Here is a 22,598-nt window from a genome sequence, read left to right on the forward strand (position 1 = left end):
GAAAACCACCTTGATACAGGAATGGGATAATATCCCCTAACAGCTCTCAACAGTTTGCTAGCCAGCTTGAATAACAGGTGCAAAATGTGAATTAGTGCAAGAGGGGTGATTATTCCTTATTCGGAATCCAATGTCGACCTTTATCTTCAGAACCTGGTCTGTATCAGACATGAACGTTATTTATATGCCTGTTATGCTGCTTTCCCATGTGGTCAAATCTCTACCACTTTTAGTTATAAACATACCACTCCTCCTCTATTACGTATTTTCTGTTTTCAATGTCGTTCGTCATTAGCTGTGATTATTTCTGTCCAACAATGTCTCTGTTCCGTCGCAGTTTTGGTTCAAAATGGTTCAAATGGCTCTGAGCACTATGGGACTCAACTGCTGTGGTCATCAGTCCCCTAGAACTTAGAACTACTTAAACCTAACGAACCTAAGGACATCACACACATCCATGCCCGAGGCAGGATTCGAACCTGCGACCGTAGCAGTCCCACGGTTCCTGACTGCGCGCCTAGAACCGCGAGACCACCGCGGCCGGCCCGTCGCAGTTTTCAAGCAATGCGTTACTTATCTGTTCTATTGGCATGAAACATTGTTTTCGGACTTGAGGTCCTGTTGAAAGTAATACGCAGTTGTCACTACAAATCCGCAAAGTGCATTATCAGGGTGTATACGTGGACAAGGAAAAAAATTCCCGGATGTTTCCCGGATTTCCCGGTTAAAAATACACTTTCTCCCGGGTGACAGTATATTTTCCCTTATCAATCTTTTCAATGGTTATGGTTTTATACACGGGCGTACAATTTCCCGGCACTTTAGAAAACGAAACTCGGAGAAAAAGACACGTTTTGGAAACATCTTTGATGTACAGCAACATGTACGGCGTAATTTCGTATTACGAAAGTAGACACTGGAATTCCACCAAACACCGCATGTTACTTTCAGAATCATTCAAATCGAGATTTCGATGCGCTTTTGTAGGCCGTCGTAGCTCATGTCACGTGATCTCGCCAGCCGGTGACAGCGGATATTCAGAGCATAGGACACGTGATGTAGTCAGCCAACAGCAACATCACTGTTAAGTAGCACGAACATACAAACAAGGAAAGTTAATAGTTTAAATTAATATACATAGTGTTGCTGCAAGAAAAGCAAAGTTTTCACTTATAATATTGCTCTCAAGCTGCAAGAGAAGCAATGCTTTCGCATATACTGTTGATATTTTTTGCGCGTGTTACACTTTAAGATATATCACACAAATGTGCCAGTAAAATTTGTGATAATGACATAAATGTCTGATCTTCAGGGTTCGAAATTCTTCTAAATGGCGCGTCATCAAAGAGTTGATTTTTAAATGTGAGTCAAACGCTCTGTGATTTAATAAATTCATGGTACATTCTTGCGCATAGTTCAACATATGTAAAAGGATATTTACTTTTAAAGTAACGCTTTTCAAACCACTATTCGCAATATTTTCCCGCGACCTATTAGAAATAGGTTCGTTTCAGCAGTGCCAGAAAGCGCAGATAACAGGCGACACCACGACTAGGTAGCTATCATGACGTAGGAAGCCCGTATGTACGTACGTGTAAAACATTGAAAGATCATACATTATGTCATAAAAGAAACAAGACATCAGAGGATACTGCAAGAGTATCGGAATTTTGTAAACAATATTAAAATGTGCACATTTAAAGTCCATACTTAAAGTGCTCATTCGTACGTCCGGATTCCCAATGAAGTAGACCTCGACCTGATATTAAGCTTTTCAGTATGGTTTTCGGGATGTAAATTTTCTGGAAGCACCAGTACTGTATTATATCATGTTTGGTTCTTTATTATGACATAATGCCATAGGTGCTAGAAAATGAAAACGTGCACCTCAAATGTAGCGAACAGTTGGAACTAGCCGGTACTGTGGAATTAAACATTTCGTTTCAAATACATTGACTGCCTCTGCGGAAAAGGTTAACAAAAGTCAAATTTCTTTAGCAAACAGACAAAAATAACTTCACTGCTGAGCAAGGCGATTAATGCTTGACTGTCAGAAAGGTGGAAATAAAATAAAATCTGAAACTAATGACATATTTTAGCCTTTCGTAATTATGTGAATGTGTTCTAATTCACTTGATAGCTCCCGGCCACAGATATCCGTTTTGTTTTCATTTGACGTGAGAGTAAACGAAGGGAAAACAGCAAAATCACTAAATGTAAACACGGGTCATGTGGAACTACCCACTATAACTCAGAATGCTCTGCGCGTCAGCCCCGTATCTACGATATTTGCGAACCGAGTCAATACCAAAAATATCGAATTTTCAAAATATGTTCATCTAGTAGCGCACATCTTTCTGAAAAGTCTGACACAAAACATATGTATTCAAGGAAATGTTAGACATATTATTTGGTCTTAAGTATGCCAAAGTGCAGTGCCACGCCTCTTCATAAAGCATTTTTCTACCGCACATCCAAACTATATTCAGGCGAGTGGAAGTTGAAATGTCCTGTGGTGCCTCTCCTGCTCCCAGCCGGCCGGTTTGACAGCCTGCCCTCTTTAAAAAAATCTCGCAGTTAATAGAGGATGGGATTATTTGTAATCGAGAGAACAAGAACTCTTCAGAAAATCTGAACTCTTTATTGCCTAATAGCTATTAACTTGCTGTTTTGTGTGACATAAAGTTAAATATAGGATATATAAAACCAATACTGACAAGAGATAAGCAAGAAATTACACATTTCTTCAAGCCTTAGCTCCTAGCATTTTTTTTCTCTAATCTTGCTACAGATTTACATGGCGTGCTTTCCTTTCTGTGAAAGAATCTATTACCTCATCAAAGTTCGTCAAACGTTTTGCTACATGAAATCCGGAATGTCGTTATCTAATACTGAAAATCTGTTAATACAAATAATACCTAACACTGGTGTGGTTTCTCGATCGGATTTCTTCTATTTTGTCACTGTCTGCTAGATAAAACAAAATAGGCCTTTCTAATATGGCAGCAATTTTGTAACACACCAAATAAACGAGACAGTTTTGGCACAAATGGCCATTTTTACAACACGACAGAATATAATCTACGAATTACCAATATCAAATGCCTATTAGGCATACTACGAGCAAAAAGATTTAGTTTCACATTTCATTCACACGCACCAGCTTCCCAAGCATGAGATCAAAAAGTAGTATTACGAAATTTTTATATAAATTTGGAATCGTCTTATTCTTCCATAATTTGTGTGATGTCCCCGTTTCTTCTCCTTCCTCGTTCTAACAAACAATCTTGTCATCACCAATTTTGTAGCTATTACTGCCATTGTCAAAATTTGTTCGCCGATTAACTTCACTAACCCTGTAAGAATCACAGGTTTAGTTATCACGCGATTATTTTCCGGTTAGGCGTTATTACGTGTTCGAACAACACGTTTTCCGAGTTAACTTCCAGAATAGAACTTACGCGTCTGCTAGCCAAGGACTGTACAACTGGTCCTTACTAGTGTAGCGATCTGGTCAAAAATTTTCTGTCAAAATTTCATTTTCTTGGATACACTGAGAAGATAATACTTAATCTTTCTCACCTGTTATTCCTGTTAGTCGCTTATTTCCATTCTGGTAGTCTGAATCTATGGATTTCGCTAGTAATTAAAACAATGCTGATCATTCGCATACCCAGTCAATCACATAATCAGACAGCGATTGGCATTCATCCGTTCGGCTTTACTCCCTCAGCTCCTATAGCCCCGTCTCCTTTTGTCTGCGGAAAGTTTATTTCTAGATGCGACGAGGACTCTCCTGACAGAGACATCACGTGCACTACGCATGCATTCAAAAGTCACCTTACGATTCATTCAGAAAACAACTTAAAATGTGTTCAAAAATGTTCAAAAACCAACTGGGAAGTGTTTCAAAATCACATGAATAATCGATAGATAAACGTGCGATGGATGCTAGGCGCTTTGCGAAACAAGTTTTTTTTCCTCAAGAATATGAATTTGGCGCCCCCTTTTCCCGGTAGCATCTAGCTGCTTGCTGCGACTGCTTGCACAGCCAACAGCCACATTCCTGTAGCCGGAAGCGGGAGAATCTTCTACTCAAACGTGACTCAACTGCGCATGCGCATGAGCCCGTGCGTACCTGCTAAAACAAATCGAATGTAAACAATTGCGACTTCACGCTCATTGGAGGCAATTTGTTGTTATAAAGCACTGCATAGTCTTCCTAAAGCCTTTGACACATTTTAAATTGGCAGATGCTTGCATGAGCACTGTGTCGTTGTTGTATATGGCGCATTTCCTTTGCAATTTAAGTTATTTTCGTCTTTTTCTCTCGTTTATGTTTTGTTGTTAGGTATTATTCTGCAGTAGCGGGATACAATAACATCCTTTGTTAGAGTATCGGTTCTTACCAGTCAAAATTACAAAAATTTACAGAAAACTCAAACAATGAAAAATTCCCAGGATTCTGAAAATATCCCGGGTTTTTCCCGGTTTTCTCCTGGATGAAAAAAATCCCGGTTTTTTCCCGGATCTCCCGGTTGTCCCGGGTCATATACACCCTGATTATAGAATTCAGTAACCCCTTGCAGGATGAAAGAGTAAGATAACAGTTACTTAATACAGACTTAACCTACCTTTGATGTAATAAAGTGCAGTATAGAATAATAGTTGTTCTTATCTTCAGTACGAAGACTCGTTTGAATTTGCTCTCCGCGCTAGTCTGTCCTGTAGAAATCTCTTCACCTCTGCACAACACCTGCAACTCAAATCCACTAGAAGGTTCGTTTCTATAGTCAAGTCCTGGTCCCGTACAGTTGTTACCACAATAGCGCAAATAACAATCGCTTGATGTCTCGGGATGTGTCTCATCGAACGATTCCTTCTTTTACTCAAGTTGTACCATAATGATCTTTTCTCCCTGGTTTCCTCTTGATTAATTATTAGATTTACCCATAATCTTCTGTCTTCATCCGTAGCATCACGTTACTAAAGCTTCTATTCTCTTCATATATATGCTGTCTGCGTTTCATTTCCATTCAAGGGCACAATCCAAACAAATACTTTCATTAGAGATTAACACTTAAATTTATACTCTCTATTAAAATATTTCTCTTTCTCAGAATCGCTTTTCTAGCTATTGCCAGTCTACGTTTTCTTTTGTTCTTTACTTCGACAGTCATCACTTATCTTGCCACCTAAATAGCAAAACTAGTGTACTACTTTTAATGTCTGATTTCCCAGTTCCCTCAACATTATCTCCCATAATTTTACCACACTCAATTACCCTTTTTTTTCTTTTGTTAATGTTCATCTTGTAACCTCATTTCACGACACTACCCATTCCGTTAAACTGATCTTAAAGTCGTTGTCGTCTCTGTCAGACTTACAATTAACCTTGTAGTTTTCATTTTTCGCCATTAATTTTACTACTATTTCCAAATTTATCTTTAGTTTGTAACTTCTCTTAGCAAAAGACATATGTGTTAAAAAAGAAAAGGAGAAAAGAATAATTGAACTGGATGATTGTAATTGCGTGGACAACGATTGTGTGAATTTTATGTAATAAAGTGAAAGCATTATGTGTCATGTTTTGTTCTTGTATAGAATTATGTACTGATTTTTTTTAAAGATAATATCTGTGTCGTCGAGTACTGAAACCGCCACAGACGATATCAAACAAAGATGAGAATATGTGACTAGTATAAATAGTAAAAACCGAACATTAATTTCTCTGTCGTCTTCTTGGAGTTACGTGAGTAGGAAGAGCCTGTGACGTTATATTGTACGCTTGCGTAGCATTCTTCTGTCAAGATTGAGAGAGGGACGCCATTAGACATTGATTTGTAAAGGTGTGTAATAACTTAATCTGTTTAAATGTTTTGAATAGAGTTACTTAGTGAAAACTTGCATTATGATTTGTAATAAGCTTGCCTGGTATTTTATCCCATCCCTTTAAGACATTTTCAGTTATTTAAATATTATTCGTGGTGCAGAGCTGCGCTACGAACGAACGAGCCGCTGACGTGGCGCATTCAAACTGCATTAAATGAAATCAATCATACCGCAAAGAAGCGGGCAGGTAATAGTGAACTAAAATTATTTCTTTCAGCTTTCGGAACTGCAGAGCAGAGCAGCAGATTTTATGATGTTTTACAGGTTGACGCGGGCTGCTGATAATATATTATTAACAGTGCAAAAAGATAATTTACCGTCATAACATAAAAGAAATCTTGCTGTGCGTAGTTTTGGTCTGGCAAACCTTATAGTAAGAACATATTTTTCTATGACAATAGTCTCATGTTCTCGTGTTAGTCGTGGTACTTATTGGTGTCTTACTGTCAACAAAAATCCACTGCAAAATTTTGATGTTAAACAATCATTGCGTACTGTGACATCAGTGTTGATAACGAAATAATTTTCATTAACCTTTTCAATAACTGTAAAGTAAGGAAGATATGTTGAACTTTATGGCGAGTTACAGTAACGAAAAAATGTTCCTTTAATAGAAATCCAGATCCAGAAGAATAAGAACATAATATATTTTGTTTTGTTGAAAATTAATGATCCAAAGAAAGTCACAGCACAGCATCACTAAAAGGTATTTCGGTGCTCTTGCTACATCTACATCTACATACATACTCCGCAATCCACCATACGGTGCGTGGCGGAGGGTGCCTCGTACCACAACTAGCATCTTCTCTTCCTGTTCCACTCCTAAACAGAAGATGGAAAAATGACTGCCTATATGCCTCTGTACGAGCCCTAATCTCTCTTATCCTATCTTTGTGGTCTTTCCCTAGCAACATATTTTATCTCATATGTTAGTTGTACGCGAGTAATAATAAAACAAAGAAAATAGTAGAGCCAGCGAAAAGTTCCATTTATTGCTTGATCATTTTACATATTGAATAACATGAAGGATAGTATACAGCCCTACCTCACGCCCTTCTCAATTACTGCTGGCTTTTATGTTCTTCGTTATTGTAACTGCAATCTGGTTTCTGTACAAGTTGAAGATAGTCCCTCGCTCTCTGTACCCCTGCTATCATGAGAATTTCAAATATTGTATTCTGGTCAAAATTGTGAAAAAGCTTTCTCTGATTGTGCCAGCGATATAAAAGTAAGTTTATTTTTCTTCAGTCTATCTTCTACGATAAACCATTGGGTCAGTATTGCCCCTTGCGTTCCTAGATTTCTCCAGAACCCAGACTGATATTATCTGAGATTGGCTTTAACATTCTTTCCATTTTTCTGTATTTCTTGTTAGTATTTTGCAACAATGACTTAGTAAACTGATAGTTCGCTAGCATTCACACGTGTGAGCACCAGCCTTTTTTTTGGAACTGGCATTATTAAGCTCTTCTTGAAGTCCGAGCGTATTTTGCCTGTCTCATATATGCGATGAAACGGTATAAGTGCAGATATTTCTATTGGTGATTAAGAACGGTCTATTGAACGGCCTTACATCAGTATTTACGTCATTTCCAGGCTAGTAATTATAGCTGTTACGAGTCTTATAGTTTTAAGTTGTGTAATATCTCCAAACACGTGTGACAAGATGATTATTTTCCCCTGGGCGGAGGGTCAAGTGTGGACGTATGGACGCAAAATGGTAGAGGGTAGTTAACACACACAAAAATATCTGCATTTATATCCATTACACCCTGTATGTACAGGGGGTCCCTCCTAAGGGTATATTGGAAATTTGTGGTAAGTTCCTACAGGACCAAACTGCTGAGGTCATCGGTCCCTAGGCTTACACACTACGTAATCTAACTTAAACTAACTTACGCTAAGGACAACACACACAACCATGCCCGAGGGAGGACTCGAACCTCCGACGGGGAGAGCCGCGCGAATCGTGGCAAGACGCCCAAGACCGCTCGGCTACCCCTCGCGGAATCTTAAGGACCATTAGGCGCATTTTCTCTGGTGTTTCGGCAGTTATTTGCAATTTGTTTTTTTCTGTGAGTAGCTGGAGTCAGTCCAAACAAATACTACTCATCACGCCTTTCATCGACGCCCAGTTTCGGCGGAAAGCGTCGATTTGTTTTCCGTTACAAACAAAGCGATTTTGAAACGGAATTTTACGTGTTCATTCGATTGAGCGGTCCCAGATTCGTGTAGTGCAATACTTGTTTTATCGATATGTTTATCGATATCTACTGACAAGGGCAGTGGCTGGAGTACTGATTACTCTTCTTGTTTTACTGTCCTTGTTAATAAATATCAATGACAGAAATATCACACTAGACTAATATGGGACTGTTCTATCGAAAGACACGTAAAATTTCTGTTTAAATATAATTTGGTTCGTAACGGGAAGGAAACTACACTTTCCGTCGACATTGGGTCGTTGCATCAAAAACGTGATGAGCAGTATTTCTTTGGCTGACCGCAGCTGCGTACAGCAAAAACGAAACTCCGAATATCTGCCGAAACACCAGAGACTGCGCCTGGCGAATCTTAGGATATATGCCCGGTATATACAGCATACCATGTGGAATAGTTTCGCTGTCGCTGGCTTTCCCAAGGAGCAAAATAATGCTGAGGGAATTTCGTCTACTCCAGGTGCTTTGTTTAAATGTACGTCTTTCAGTGCTCTGTCAGATTCTCCTCAGTGTCACATCTCTCATCTCATCTAGGTAGTATCTAGATCTAACATAATACACTGGTGTAAAACTGCAACTCCAATATTATTATAGAACATGGAACCTTTATATCAGTAAGTTGTAATGGATATCAGTATTGAGACCATAACTGAGTTTTAAACAACCCACTGCTCACGATATCAGCCATAGACGAGTCACTAGATACGTATAATAGGATGAAAAATGTGAAGAACATCTGATGCAAGAAAGTATGACCACTGTTTCTATACTACAGCCCGTCTAGAGTAAGCATCTGGGAAACATGTTTTTTCTTTGCAGAAACGCTAAGGATGTATCCACCAGGCGCACTACTTGGTCGCAAGTGCACAAGCCGCTACCAGTTCCCTAACAATGGAGTCACCGTGGAAGAAGGGACGCCAATCTTCGTTCCAGTCTATGCCCTGCATCACGACGCGGAGCACTTCCCACAGCCTGAACGTTTCGACCCCGAAAGGTTCTCGGACCAAAACAAAGCAGGGAGAAACCCATATGTGTATCTGCCATTCGGTGAAGGACCGCGCAACTGCATAGGTAAGTCACTTCCCTGTCGATTCTTTTTCTAGCCGTTCAGTTGTCCTAGCTGGATGCGATTTTTAGCTTTTTAAGAAATTAAATTTTGGTTACTGCAGGTCAATGTTCTTTATAGAATCATTCACATTAATTAGAAACACTTATGCTAGTATTTCCCTTGCATCCATTTTGCGGCCTGCATATCGGCTCCTCTGTTTATAAGTAAAGGAAATAATTACCTAATTGAGTCTGCAATAATTGTGGATTTTTGCGAATAAAGCCTATGTAATGCGAAATTGACCACTACCTGTCACGAGAGGTTGAAAATCGCCACTGTAAATGAGGGAGGGGGGGGGGGAGTATTGTGGTGTCAGTAGAGAAACTGTAACAGCAGAGTGGATCAGTTAGGAGAGATAATTGACTCGGAACGTAGAATACTTTGGGTATTACCCGAGTAAAAAATTAAACAGGGACATTTGAAGCCTTCTAAAGCTTCCCTAGTCGCCTGTTAGAGATGTGTTTGTGAAAGGAAACGCGAAGAAACAATCACAGCGAAAGCTAAACCGCGGAGACCACTTCTACTGACGGACAGGAATCGCCGAGCTTAGAGAGGGTGGTTGTATAAAATCGCACGAAATCAATGGAAGAAAACAGCCCTGACATCCAAAGTGCTATCAGCAGTCCAGGTAACACAATTACTGTACACTGGGAGTTAGAAAGAATGGTATGCAATTGTCCAGCATTCTTCATAAGCCACGGTAAGCGACGCTAGGAGTTCTGTAAAGGGCGACATCCACTGGATAGTGGATGACTGGAAACGGGTGCTTTGATGTGATGAATGACGCTATATACTGCAGTAATGCGATGGACGGGCTTTGAGTTTGACGAATGCCTGGAGAACCTTACCTGCCATCACGTGTAGAAGCTTCAGCAAAGAAGCTTATTCTTGAGAATAAGCTGACACCACTTATTGCCCGAAACGCCCGTTTCTGAGCCGAAAATATCCTTTTAGAATGGGAGGAGTTACCTCAAAATATAATATGATACGACGCAAGCGAATTAAAATAAGCAAAGTAGGCTAATTTTCGTGTCAAACGATCGCTTATTTCACATAGCGTTCGAATAGTAAAAATGGGAACATTAAGTCTTTGAACAAGATTCTAAACGTGGGCTTTCCACGACAGTTTACTGTCTATCAGAACACCTAGGAATTTGAACTGTTCAGCTTCACTTATCATGTGCCCATTCTGTGAAATTAAAACGTCAGGTTTTGTTGAATTGTATGTTAGAAACTGTAAAAACTGAGTCTTACTGTGATTTAGCGTTACTTTATTTTCTATAAGCCATGAACTTATGTCATGAACTGCACTGTTTGAAACCGAGCCAATGCTGCACACAACATCGTTTACTACCAAGCTAGCGTCATCAGCAAACAGAAATATTTTAGAGTTACCAATAATACTAGAGGGCATATCATTTATATAAATAAGGAACAGGAATGGCCCCAACACTCATCCCTGGGTCACCTCAGACTTGACCGTACCCCACTCAGACCCCACATCACAGCCATTCTCAACACTGTGAATAGTAACCTTTTGCTGTCTGTTACTAAAGTAAGAGGTGAACCAATTGTGAGCTACTCCCCGTATTCCGTAATGGTCCAACTGCAGGAGCAATATTTTGTGATCAACACAATCAAATGCCTTAGTTAAATCATAAAATATGCCTAGCGTTCGAAACCTTTACTCTAACCCATCCAGTACCTCACAGAATAAAGAGGTTACAGCATTTTCAGTCGTGAAACGACTTCTGAAGCAGAACTGTACATTTGATAGGAAATTATGTGATATAACATGATCAATCATCCTTACCATCCCTTTCCTTGGGGCGTTGATTCCCACACATTTCTCGGCTGAAAGCGACAGTTTCGAGTGCGGTGAGCAACAGTATGACACCACCAGATGTTTCTGTGCTTGTCTAAGGACAGTGTGGCGCTGCATCCACTGTGAACGTGATCGCATCCCTTTGGAGAGCAGCGCGACCGCAATAAATGCTTTCGTGTACGGATTGTAACCACTAGGTAGCTTTGAAAGCCATTAGACGGTATCTGAACGCTATCCGAACCAGCAAAGCAGGCTTAGGCATTTTCATCCCACCCCTTTCGCCCCCTCCTATGGCGTGATAATAGGGGATTGCAACGTTGACACATGCGTGAATAAAACGCCAAAAGGTCCCTGTAAGGCCCACCAGTTCGGCAAGACCCTCGGCGGCACCCGCCCATATTTATTGATAATATTAAACATGGATTACAGAGACAACGTGCGAAATAGTCCTGGAAGTCTGCAGACAGCCATCTGGAGTCGGAGGTGTGTAAACGGTGAAACATCCCCTTAGAAAAATTATGTATTGCTGTGCTGTTAAACTTCTTAAGTTATTTGATTTTCAAACAGCTGAGCAGAACTGAACGTACTCAGACATGTCTCTCTCTTTGCTTATTCTGATCAACACTAAACTGACACACAATATTTTTAGCGCAACGCAATCTGACTTTCAATAATCCCTACAAAAGAATGGCCCTGACTAACAATAACCTATACCTTTCGTGAATCACTTACCTCACAAAAATCTTCGTTGCTCGAACTACTGCAATACAGCGAGCGCCAATACTACCAGCTAAATAAAAGATTCTAACTACTGAAGGCACTAACTACTGATAGGCATATAGTTAGCAAATGACAGATTTTGATAAAGAACAAACAATGTATTTACCTTAGCAGTGTTCAAAAGTCATAATATATATCTATATACACTCCTGGAAATGGAAAAAAGAACAAATTGACACCGGTGTGTCAGACCCACCATACTTGCTCCGGACACTGCGAGAGGGCTGTACAAGCAATGATCACACGCACGGCACAGCGGACACACGAGGAACCGGGGTGTTGGCCGTCGAATGGCGCTAGCTGCGCAGCATTTGTGCGCCGCCGCCGTCAGTGTCAGCCAGTTTGCCGTGGCATACGGAGCTCCATCGCAGTCTTTAACACTGGTAGCATGCCGCGACAGCGTGGACGTGAACCGTATGTGCAGTTGACGGACTTTGAGCGAGGGCGTATAGTGGGCATGCGGGAGGCCGGGTGGACGTACCGCCGAATTGCTCAACACGTGGAGCATGAGGTCTCCACAGTACATCGATGTTGTCGCCAGTGGTCGGCGGAAGGTGCACGTGCCCGTCGACCTGGGACCGGACCGCAGCGACGCACGGATGCACGCCAAGACCGTAGGATCCTACGCAGTGCCTTAGGGGACCGCACCGCCACTTCCCAGCAAATTAGGGACACTGTTGCTCCTGGGGTATCGGCGAGGACCATTCGCAACCGTCTCCATGAAGCTGGGCTACGGTCCCGCACACCGTTAGGCCGTCTTCCGCTCACGCCCCAACATCGTGCAGCCCGCCTCCAGTGGTGTCGCGACAGGCGTGAATGGAGGGACGAATGGAGACGTGTCGTCTTCAGCGATGAGAGTCGCTTCTGCCTTGGTGCCAATGATGGTCGTATGCGTGTTTAGCGCCGTGCAGGTGAGCGCCACAATCAGGACTGCATACGACCGAGTCACACAGGGCCAACACCCGGCATCATGGTGTGGGGAGCGATCTCCTACACTGGCCGTACACCACTGGTGATCGTCGAGGGGACGCTGAATAGTGCACGGTACATCCAAACCGTCATCGAACCCATCGTTCTACCATTCCTAGACCGGCAAGGGAACTTGCTGTTCCAACAGGATAATGCACGTCCGCATGTATCCCGTGCCACCCAACGTGCTCTAGAAGGTGTAAGTCAACTACCCTGGCCAGCAAGATCTCCGGATCTGTCCCCCATTGAGCATGTTTGGGACTGGATGAAGCGTCGTCTCACGCGGTCTGCACGTCCAGCACGAACGCTGGTCCAACTGAGGCGCCAGGTGGAAATGGCATGGCAAGCCGTTCCACAGGACTACATCCAGCATCTCTACGATCGTCTCCATGGGAGAATAGTAGCCTGCATTGCTGCGAAAGGTGGATATACACTGTACTAGTGCCGACATTGTGCATGCTCTGTTGCCTGTGTCTATGTGCCTGTGGTTCTGTCAGTGTGATCATGTGATGTATCTGACCCCAGGAATGTGTCAATAAAGTTTCCCCTTCCTGGGACAATGAATTCACGGTGTTCTTATTTCAATTTCCAGGAGTGTATATAATTTGTGACATCCAGTATGGCAAATTTCCTTTTTCTGATGGACACACGTCCAGATCGTCCGCTCTCAAAATTCTGCCATCTCTCTCCCCACATCCACCACTGATGGCGGCTCACCTCCAACTGCACAACGCTACGCGCTGTTCACATCTAAGCGTGCCCAACTCTACAATAGCAAATATTTCAACAATGCAAACCAGCCACAGACTGCACAGTCCGTGATTTTCATACAGAGCGCTACGTGGCATTACCGACACAAAAACTTAAACAACCTGCTTACAACGGGTTGTATGACTCCAGACACCTAGGACTACTTAAAGGTTATATTTGTGGTCTCTGTATTGTGCTAGGTAGATGCGCTGACCATTTCGCCATCCGGATGGTTCAAATGGCTCTAAGCACTATGGGACTTAACATCTGAGGCCATCAGTCCCCTAGACTTAGAAACTACTTAAATCTAACTAACGACAGCACACACATCTATACCCGATGCAGGATTCGAACCTGCGACCGTAGCAGCAGCGCGGTTCCTGACTGAAGCGCTCGGTCACAGCGGCCGGCCGCCATCCGGACACAGTGGTCATCGCAACTGCTCGGACTATGGAAATCGTATAAGTGGAGTCTGTTCTTTCGGACATGTCCGAAAGAACAGACTCCACTTACGTAATTACGGTGAGGAATTGATAACCTCAGTGTGTTTGGAGAGCACACTCGAACTATTACGGAAATTGGCGAAATGCCGCGGGACTATGCACTCTTACGTGCACTGACTACTTGACAGCAAAATAAACTTCGGCATCCAGACGGTGGTACCCTTTATTTATGTAATCAGGAAAATTGTTTTCTGTGGCCAATGCCACATACAAAACTGTCACTTCACATGCTGTAACAACCCTTCAAGGTTGTCGTAAACAAGGACCGTGATGTTCATTTCAAGATTCTCGGTCTCTTCTACATGTTATAGAACGAAGGCAGTTTACCAGAATGCGGAACATCAAAATATTTTCTAAATCCTTATCGAATATGGGAGTTTGTCGTTCGTCGAGTGAAGATGGAAATGTCTGTAGTACCTGATGTCTGATTGCTCATTGTGTCTAGTGTGACCGGTAATATCACAACACCGCACAATCACACAGAAGTATTTTTTCCTTCGAATTCTCATGCCTGTTATCAGCTTATCACATTTTCACCTCTGTGTTAGCAATTAGATAACAACATTATTACCAATGCTGCTGGCAGCTAGTCACACCAAGCAGTGACGACGATACGACACCGGTGCAACTGAACAAACATTTGTTTTTCAGGTATGCGGCTAGGCCTCCTGCAGACCAAGATTGGGCTGGCGTACCTCATGTCCAAGTTCGCAGTTCATCGCTGTGAGCAGACGAAGGTGCCGATCGAGTTTAATGCAGTCTCCTTCATTCCGATGCCCACCACTGGTATTCAGTTACGGCTAGCCAAAAGGACGTAACTACTTACGGACCTGACCCTGCTACACCTGCAGTATTATCTGCATTGTAAATACTACATATCATTGATCTTAGAGCTTAAGACTGCACATATTTCTGTCATAATGTTTGTTTTTATTTAAAACATCTTAATAAATTATTTTTAAATACTTATACTTCATCTTTCAATTGTTCAAAAATGTTCAAATGTGTGTGAATTCTTAACGGACTAAACTGCTGATGTCATCGGTCCCTAGACTCACACACTACTTAAACTAACTTATGCTAAGAACAACACACACACCCTTGCCCGAGGGAGGACTCGAACCTCCGGCGGGAGGTGCCGCGCAATCCGTGACATGGCACCTCAAACCACGCGGCCACTGAGCGCGGCTTTCAATTGTTGTATCCAGTTGTTTGTGACCATTGATATGCTTGGAAGGATGTGAATCGTTGGCGAGCAGTTACGACAGGGACGAGAGACAATAAGATTTACAGAGTACAGCGCTACCTGACAACGTCGCGGCGCACGTAGTGGGAGTGACTCATGAAAATAATGTCCACTCTTATAACCAAAACAGCCTTGCTGTGCTGGTGCTCCGAACGGCTGAAAGCAAGGGGAAACTACAGCCGTAATTTTTCCCGAGGGCATGCAGCTTTACTGTGTGGTTAAATGATGATGGCGTCCTCTTGGGTAAAATATTCCGGAGGTAAAATAGTCCCCCATTCGGATCTCCGGGCGGGGACTACTCAAGAGGACGTCGTTATCAGGAGAAAGAAAACTGGGGTTCTACGGATCGGAGCGTGGAATGTCAGATCCATTAATCGGGCAGGTAGGTTAGAAAATTTAAAAAGGGAAATGGATAGGTTGATTCGGAAGGATGTATGTTGCAGTAAGTACTAGGAGATGAAGAAGCTTGCACAGGATAGAGTAGCGTGGAGAGCTGCATCAAACCAGTCTCAGGACTGCAGACAACAACAACAACAACAACAACAACAGGTGTTCAAATGAACAGGTGAAGCGATAAATAGCGAAACCGGAATCATTTTGCTGCTAGGTGTAAGGATTGGGCACTTCACTGGCATTGTCTTATTTTTCCCCTCGTACCACAATCACATTCGTGATCGTTACGACGTTGTACTTGTACGTCAGGCCTTATAGATCTCCAAACTGAGCCAATACATCGGAGCCTGTTTGTTTCGTGAATCCTTGCAAACAGTCGCATGTTTTCTTGGGGGTACTTGTAGCAAATGGATGTAGTTTCATGACAGCAGACGCAACCCACAGGAAAAATTTTTCCGCTGAAGACAATAGTGGAACAAAGGGCAAACCTATTGGTATGGACGTACGTCTCGGTAGCCGAGTGTTCAACCTTCTGGACAACCTCGGTTCGATTCCCGATAGTGGAGAGATGTTTCTTTGGAAGGGCTGGCTGGAACAGGGTGCACTTAGGCTCATGTAGCCATTTGAGAGGCTACTGGCATCGAGATTGGAAAGCTAGCATCAACTGGGGGAGCGGTGAGCTGATCATGTACAGTACCCCAACATACCGCATCCAATGGCGCCATAGGCAGTGGATAACACGGCACGTAGTGCTGGGTTTCCAGGGCTGATCGCAAAGTTATTGAATTTTATTAATGGAAACAGGAGGGAATTAAACAGGATTGTTTGCTGTAATATGTAGAGCGTTGCCACGCAAATGACCGATGAGATTACTATCTCATTTGTAGCAATAGTGTAAAATGAACTGCTACTCATAAAGAAACAGAGTTTAAATCCAGTACCTGTCTTACCTGTGTCAAAGTCAAAGGTCAAAGTTAGCTAATCAATTGATTCTTTTTCCTAGACGCATATATTCTAAAAATTTTTACCTGTCTAGGATAAAAGTCTGTGAAAATTTGACTGTAGATGAATATGTTTTCTTTGTGGCTGCTGTAAGGAGAGAACGGGTAAGGTACAGGACTAGTTGGCGTTCGAAGGTTTCCACTTCTCCGGTTCACAGAGAACACCATGCAAAGTCTGAGAAAACTGCTATAACTCGTGAAGAAGACTCCTTCTCTCTTGGCCACAAAAGTACTCACAGACGCTGTAAGATTTTCTGGAAAACACTTTCAGAATGAGAGTGTTGAACAACAGTGGCGGTATGATACCTTCTGACTAACAAACTGGTCGCTTAGGGAACGTCTTGAACATACAAGCTGACGGCGAAAAATTGCGCGTCGTTGGACCATGATACTAGCAGATTCGCCCAGTATTGTAAATTCGCGAAGAAATCACTATGCACTGTATTGCTAAGCGCACTAATAGTTTTATGAAGCTCCGAGGATCCAACATCGAATAAAAGTTCGTAAATGATATTTACCTTCTTTTTCACAAATTAAATTTTTTATTCTTGATATCTGCGATTACAAGTTGACTTCTGCACTTCAAATTGCTTCTATATGCAAACTTATCTGACATGTGACGCCACGCAATGTCCAATCGCCATTACTTATTTCCAACAGTTACAAAAAGCATAGATTATCCTCGTTTTCTTTCACAGCAAAGAGCTTTGTCGTCACAACAAAGAGCGATTTCGTCTCAAATTACCGTAGCGCATCATCGCTGGCACTCGCAGCCGGAATATTACAATCATATTTCATTAGGTATGGACATTTCAAAGTCGTTTTATGTACCTACAAAAAATTAAATCATGACGTGCTTGTTCCGACTGACATGTTATTGTTGTAGTGGTCTTCAGTCCTGAGGCTGGTTTGATGCAGCTCTCCATGCTACTCCATCCTGTGCAAGCTTCTTCATCTAGAAGTACTTACTGCAACCCACATCCTTCTGAATCTGGTTAGTGTATTCATCCCTTGGTCTTCCTCTACGATTTTTACCTTCTACACAGCCCTCCAATGCTAAGTGTGTGATCCCCTGATGCCTCAAAACATGTCCTACCAACCGGCCCTTCTTCTTGTCAAGTTGTGCCACAAACTCCTCTTCTCCCGAATTCTATTCAATAACTCCGCATTAGTTATGTGATGCACCCATCTAATCTTCAGCATTCTTCTGTAGCACAACATTTCGAAAGCTTCTATTCTCTTCTTGTCCAAACTAGTTATCGTCCATGTTTCACTTCCATACATGGTTACACTCCATACAAATACTTTCAGAACGACTTCCTGACAAATCTGTACTCGATGTTAACAAATTTCTCTTCTTCAGAAACGCTTTCCTTGCCATTGCCAGCCTACATTTTATATCCTCTCAACTACGACCATCATCAGTTATTTTGTTCCCCACATAGCAAAACTCCTTTACTACTTTAAGTGTCTCATTTCCTAATCTAGTTCCCTCAGCATCACCCGACTTAATTCAACTACATTCCATTATCCTCGTTTTGCTTTTGTTGATGTTCATCTTATATCCTCCTTTCAAGACACTGTCCATTCCGTTCAACTGCTCTTCCAAGTCCTTTGCTGTCTCTGACAGAATTACGATGTCATCAGCAAACCTCAAAGTTTTTATTTCTTCTCCATGGATTTTAATACCTACACCAAATTTTTCTTTCGTTTCCTTTACTGCTTGCTCAATATACAGATTGAATAACATCGGGGAGAGGCTACAATCCTGTCTCATTCCCTTCCCAACCGCTGCTTCATGCCCCTCGATTCTTATAACTGCCATCTGGTTTCTGTACAAATTGTAAATAGCCTTTCGCTCCCTGTATTTTACCGCTGCCACCTTCAGAATTTGAAAGAGAGTATTCCAGTCAACATTGTCAAAAGCTTTCTCAACGTCTACAAATGCTAGAAACGTAGGTTTCCTTTCCTTAATCTTTCTTCTAAGATAAGTCGTAAGGTCAGTATTGCCTCACGTGTTCCAACATTTCTGCGGAATCCAAACTGATCTTCCCCGAGGTCAGCTTCTACCAGTTTTTCCATTCGTCTGTAAAGAATTCGCGTTAGTATTTTGCAGCTGTGACTTATTAAACTGATAGTTCGGTTATTTTCACATCTGTCAACACCTGCTTTCTTTGGGATTGGAATTATTATGTTCTTCTTGAAGTCTGAGGGTATTTCGCCTGTCTCATACATAATGATATAAACATTCTTGGGAAGGTATTGTCCCCTACCTTACACAGAAGGCATCTGGAAAAGCCCACCGGACCTTTAGAAACTAAAAGGGCACGAACCCAATTATGCGAACGCACTGGCACTGGGAATGCGCTTTACAGTGGAAATGAGACCCACCCATTCTGGCGCGGTTGCGGGAGGAAACCCGAGATCAATAATCATACTAACATTATCGGGAACGTATTTTACAATGGAAATGAGGCCCACCCCTTCGGGCGCGGTTGGCGGTGGAAACCCGCCAGGCAAAGCTCCGCAATGGGCATCGCCAGACCGGTTGTAATTATCATATTTAGCAAAACTGCGGAATTTTGAATAAAAATGTTGGTTTTCAGCATCAATGTTGAAAAAATGTTTCTCAGTTAGTTTGGAATAAGAAAATACAGAAAATCGTTTAAATGTACACAGAACTGTTTAAGAATCTTTGAAAACAGAGTTATTCATGCAACACTAGATTAATGTCGACGATTTGGTGATAATGGTACGATGTCGACGGTGCGATGCCGATGGTACAGCAGGATGGTGAGAAGGTGCAAGACATCGGGATGGAGTGGTGGTCGGTGGTGATGACTAGTCAGGTGGTTTGATGCGAAGCTGTCAGTGTAGGGCTGGAGGCTGGGATGGAACTGCTAAGGTCTCACAGCGCCAAGATTAAAGTTCTCGCGACGTGGAACAAGGTACAAAAGAATGAGCAAGGACAAAGAGGCGAACTACAGCGCATATCTAAAATAAAACGGGTTAGCGTTCAACTCTACCCAACTCGCTCCTTCCACTCAGTTCACTTCGATTCGTGTTTGTACTTGCACTCAGAGCGACCAGCAATAAAAAAAGGTCACAGCACGGTGAAAACAATGTACACTGAGATATTTTCGCAACACCAGGTACGATTTCCAGAGTATCCACAGTTACATAAAAATTGACACTAAAAATCCTCAGAGAAGATTGGTGCAAACAGTCACATGCGTACTCGCGTCGAGCAGGATGGATCTCGATCTTTGCATAGTAGTACTAGTCTGCCTAACGCCACAAAAACATCACTGTCAATCTACAACACTTCCATTGAAGTTTATTGTCAGACAGGACACAGGCCTAAAACAACTCGCAGGAATAAAGGTCACTGTCTTTATATCGCTGAAGGCGATTTCACACAATTCTTACTGTCCAGAACAATCACTAGCTAGCATGAAACACAGTAATTTCTATTCTCTTCTTGTCTGAACTGCTTATCGTCCATGTTTCTCTTTCAGACTAGGCTACACTTCAGAAAAGACTTCCTGACACTTTATACTAGATGTTAACAAATTCGTTTCCTTGTGAAATGTTTTTCTTGTCCTTGCCGTTCTACATTTTATATCCTCCCTACTTCGGCCATCATCAGTTATTTTGCTGCCGTGACGAGAGATTAAAGAGACGACAATATCATAAGGTTGGAGATTTGGTACCATTGAGATCTCATTCAAGATCTTCTCGTTTGGAGAAGAGGACCAAGAAGTGACAAAGACTATACCATGGACCGTATGTTATTATAAAACTGCCACATCCAGGTGCATATCTGTTGGCATATCCAAAGACATTGAAAATAAAGGGTGTATACTCTCATAAGGATTTAAAAATGTTCTGTAAATAATTCTGTGTATTTTTTATGTCTGTCATGATTTGTGTAACTATATGATCTGTAAATATTAGTTATTTAAGTTATATAAATAGATAAAATTATGAACAGCCGACCAGTTGCAATGGATAAAGAAATTCTTTACCTAGGTTTCGACAAATATAAATTTGTCTTCTTCAGAAGGTAACAATTTTACATTAGTAAGGACTAATGTACCACCGCAATGGAACATTAGTCCTTACAAGACAAATTTATATTTGTCGAAACCTAGGTAAAGAATTTCTTTATCCATTGCAATTGGTCGGCTGTTTATAATTTTATTACGTGAAACCGTTGCTGTTGTGCAGCTATGTTTAAAATATTATATAAATTGTTTCCTATGATATGTGCTGATAACATGTCACCATGTGTGCCATGAACTGGTGTTCTAAAATGAGTGAACTTTCAATACAGATGTAGGGATATAACTATGTGGTTTATTTATGGTTAATTTCACCATGCTTGATTTTCTTGTCGGTTGTTAGTACTTGCAGGATAATCTGCATATTGTGTTTTTTTATTCTGTAGGTTATGCCATTTTATGCAAGTTTCTGATTTTGTGTCTTAGCATTAAGTGAGTTCGTGGACTCTTTCGTCTGAATAGGGTATCCTATCCCTTTTCCTGTTCTTTTGTCCGAAAGAACAGACATCACACATTCATGTAAGAGAGATATAGGCAGCGAGAAGGATTTACGTGTGTATGGTAAACCCCTTCCCTCGAAAATTTCCTCCCTTCATACCTCCTCTGTGTTACCACAGATCATGTGTCACTGATCTGATTTGTTCTAAGATTGTAGTACACACAAGGTGCCTAGTTGCCTCTACTGCGCCGAGTAGAGTGCATAGTTCTGAATAATGTTAATCAACTAGTAGTCTGCTATACCTGTTGTCCCCTGAGCAGTAAACAACCAGTAGGTCGTGAGTCCGTTATCTTGAGGCTATAAGAAACTGTTATTGAGGAACTGGTATTGTATAAATAATTAAATTTTGTACTGGTTTCTTTAAATTGGCAAGTCACTCTTTTTACAGAATACGAGAAACTACACAATTGTAGTCCACTTTATGAATCACAAATAATTTCTATTCTTCACACTTTCATAGAAAATAACAAAATAATGAACTGAATATTAGCGTGATTACTATCAAATTACTTTCAGTTACATGTCAAAATAACCAATGATTGCTAATTAAATTCTTAACCGATACTCATCTTTAGTTTTCCTAATATTAATAACAGAAGTTTATTATTTTGGCACGCTACTTCCGAACACAGGATCCAATAGCGGAGGAGGACCACAACTTAGGCGGTTTTTCTCACACTATTCGTACCAAACAAACCATCTGTTATCTGTATCTCAAAATACATTACGTCATCTTCGCACAGCTGCCTTCTCAACTGCTCTAAGAAAACCTTCTTGTAGCTGAATTTGGTGGCTGCAAAGCCAGAAATATTATAGTGCACGTCTACTGCATGCTCTGACCGAAGTATTACTCTCTATTGTTACGAAAGGACCGGCACCTGTGTCTTTACAAATTTACTGTCGCGCATGAGTTACAGTGTCCAGACGATCTTTTGCCTGTTGAGTTCCACCAGTGGTTTTCGAGAGAAGTGGTATCAGGTCTTTTCGATCCTCGCTTTTTCATTTCTTCGGTTAAGGCTTGGTTCAGCCTGTCAATATGTTTGAGCTCGGAACATGGGCAATTATGCATCAGAATATCTCCATCAGAACTTTGAAGAGCCCTTGCATAATCTAGAGATTGGTGTTCGGTGCGCAATGTCTGGTGTCTGCATCATATCACGATTTCTTCACCAAACTACTAAAGCTAACCGGTATGTCCACAAACCATTTAATGCATACGTGGATCAACTCACAGAAGGTGAAGACTATATTGTTATTTTCAGCAAGACGGAGTAACAGCATACAGCGCGCTTGATAACCGTGTTGTGAGTGCATGACGTGTTCGATGAGATGCGGAAGATATGAAGAGG

General features: G+C 41.7%; 1 protein-coding gene across 1 annotated transcript in view; it reads left to right on the plus strand.

Annotated features, from left to right (window-relative positions):
* LOC126484241 (probable cytochrome P450 6a13) overlaps positions 1–14,959 on the plus strand; it is a 97,847-nt gene extending 82,888 nt beyond the window's left edge. Inside the window, exons 7-8 of the mRNA XM_050107655.1 lie at positions 8,931–9,182; positions 14,698–14,959. Coding sequence (XP_049963612.1) covers positions 8,931–9,182; positions 14,698–14,864 — 419 coding nt within the window. The 3' untranslated portion in view covers positions 14,865–14,959. The remainder of the gene's footprint in view (positions 1–8,930; positions 9,183–14,697) is intronic.
* Positions 14,960–22,598: the final 7,639 nt, after the last annotated feature.

The sequence above is a fragment of the Schistocerca serialis genome, chromosome 6, assembly GCF_023864345.2.
Source record: "Schistocerca serialis cubense isolate TAMUIC-IGC-003099 chromosome 6, iqSchSeri2.2, whole genome shotgun sequence".
NCBI classification, from domain to species: Eukaryota; Metazoa; Arthropoda; class Insecta; order Orthoptera; family Acrididae; genus Schistocerca; species Schistocerca serialis.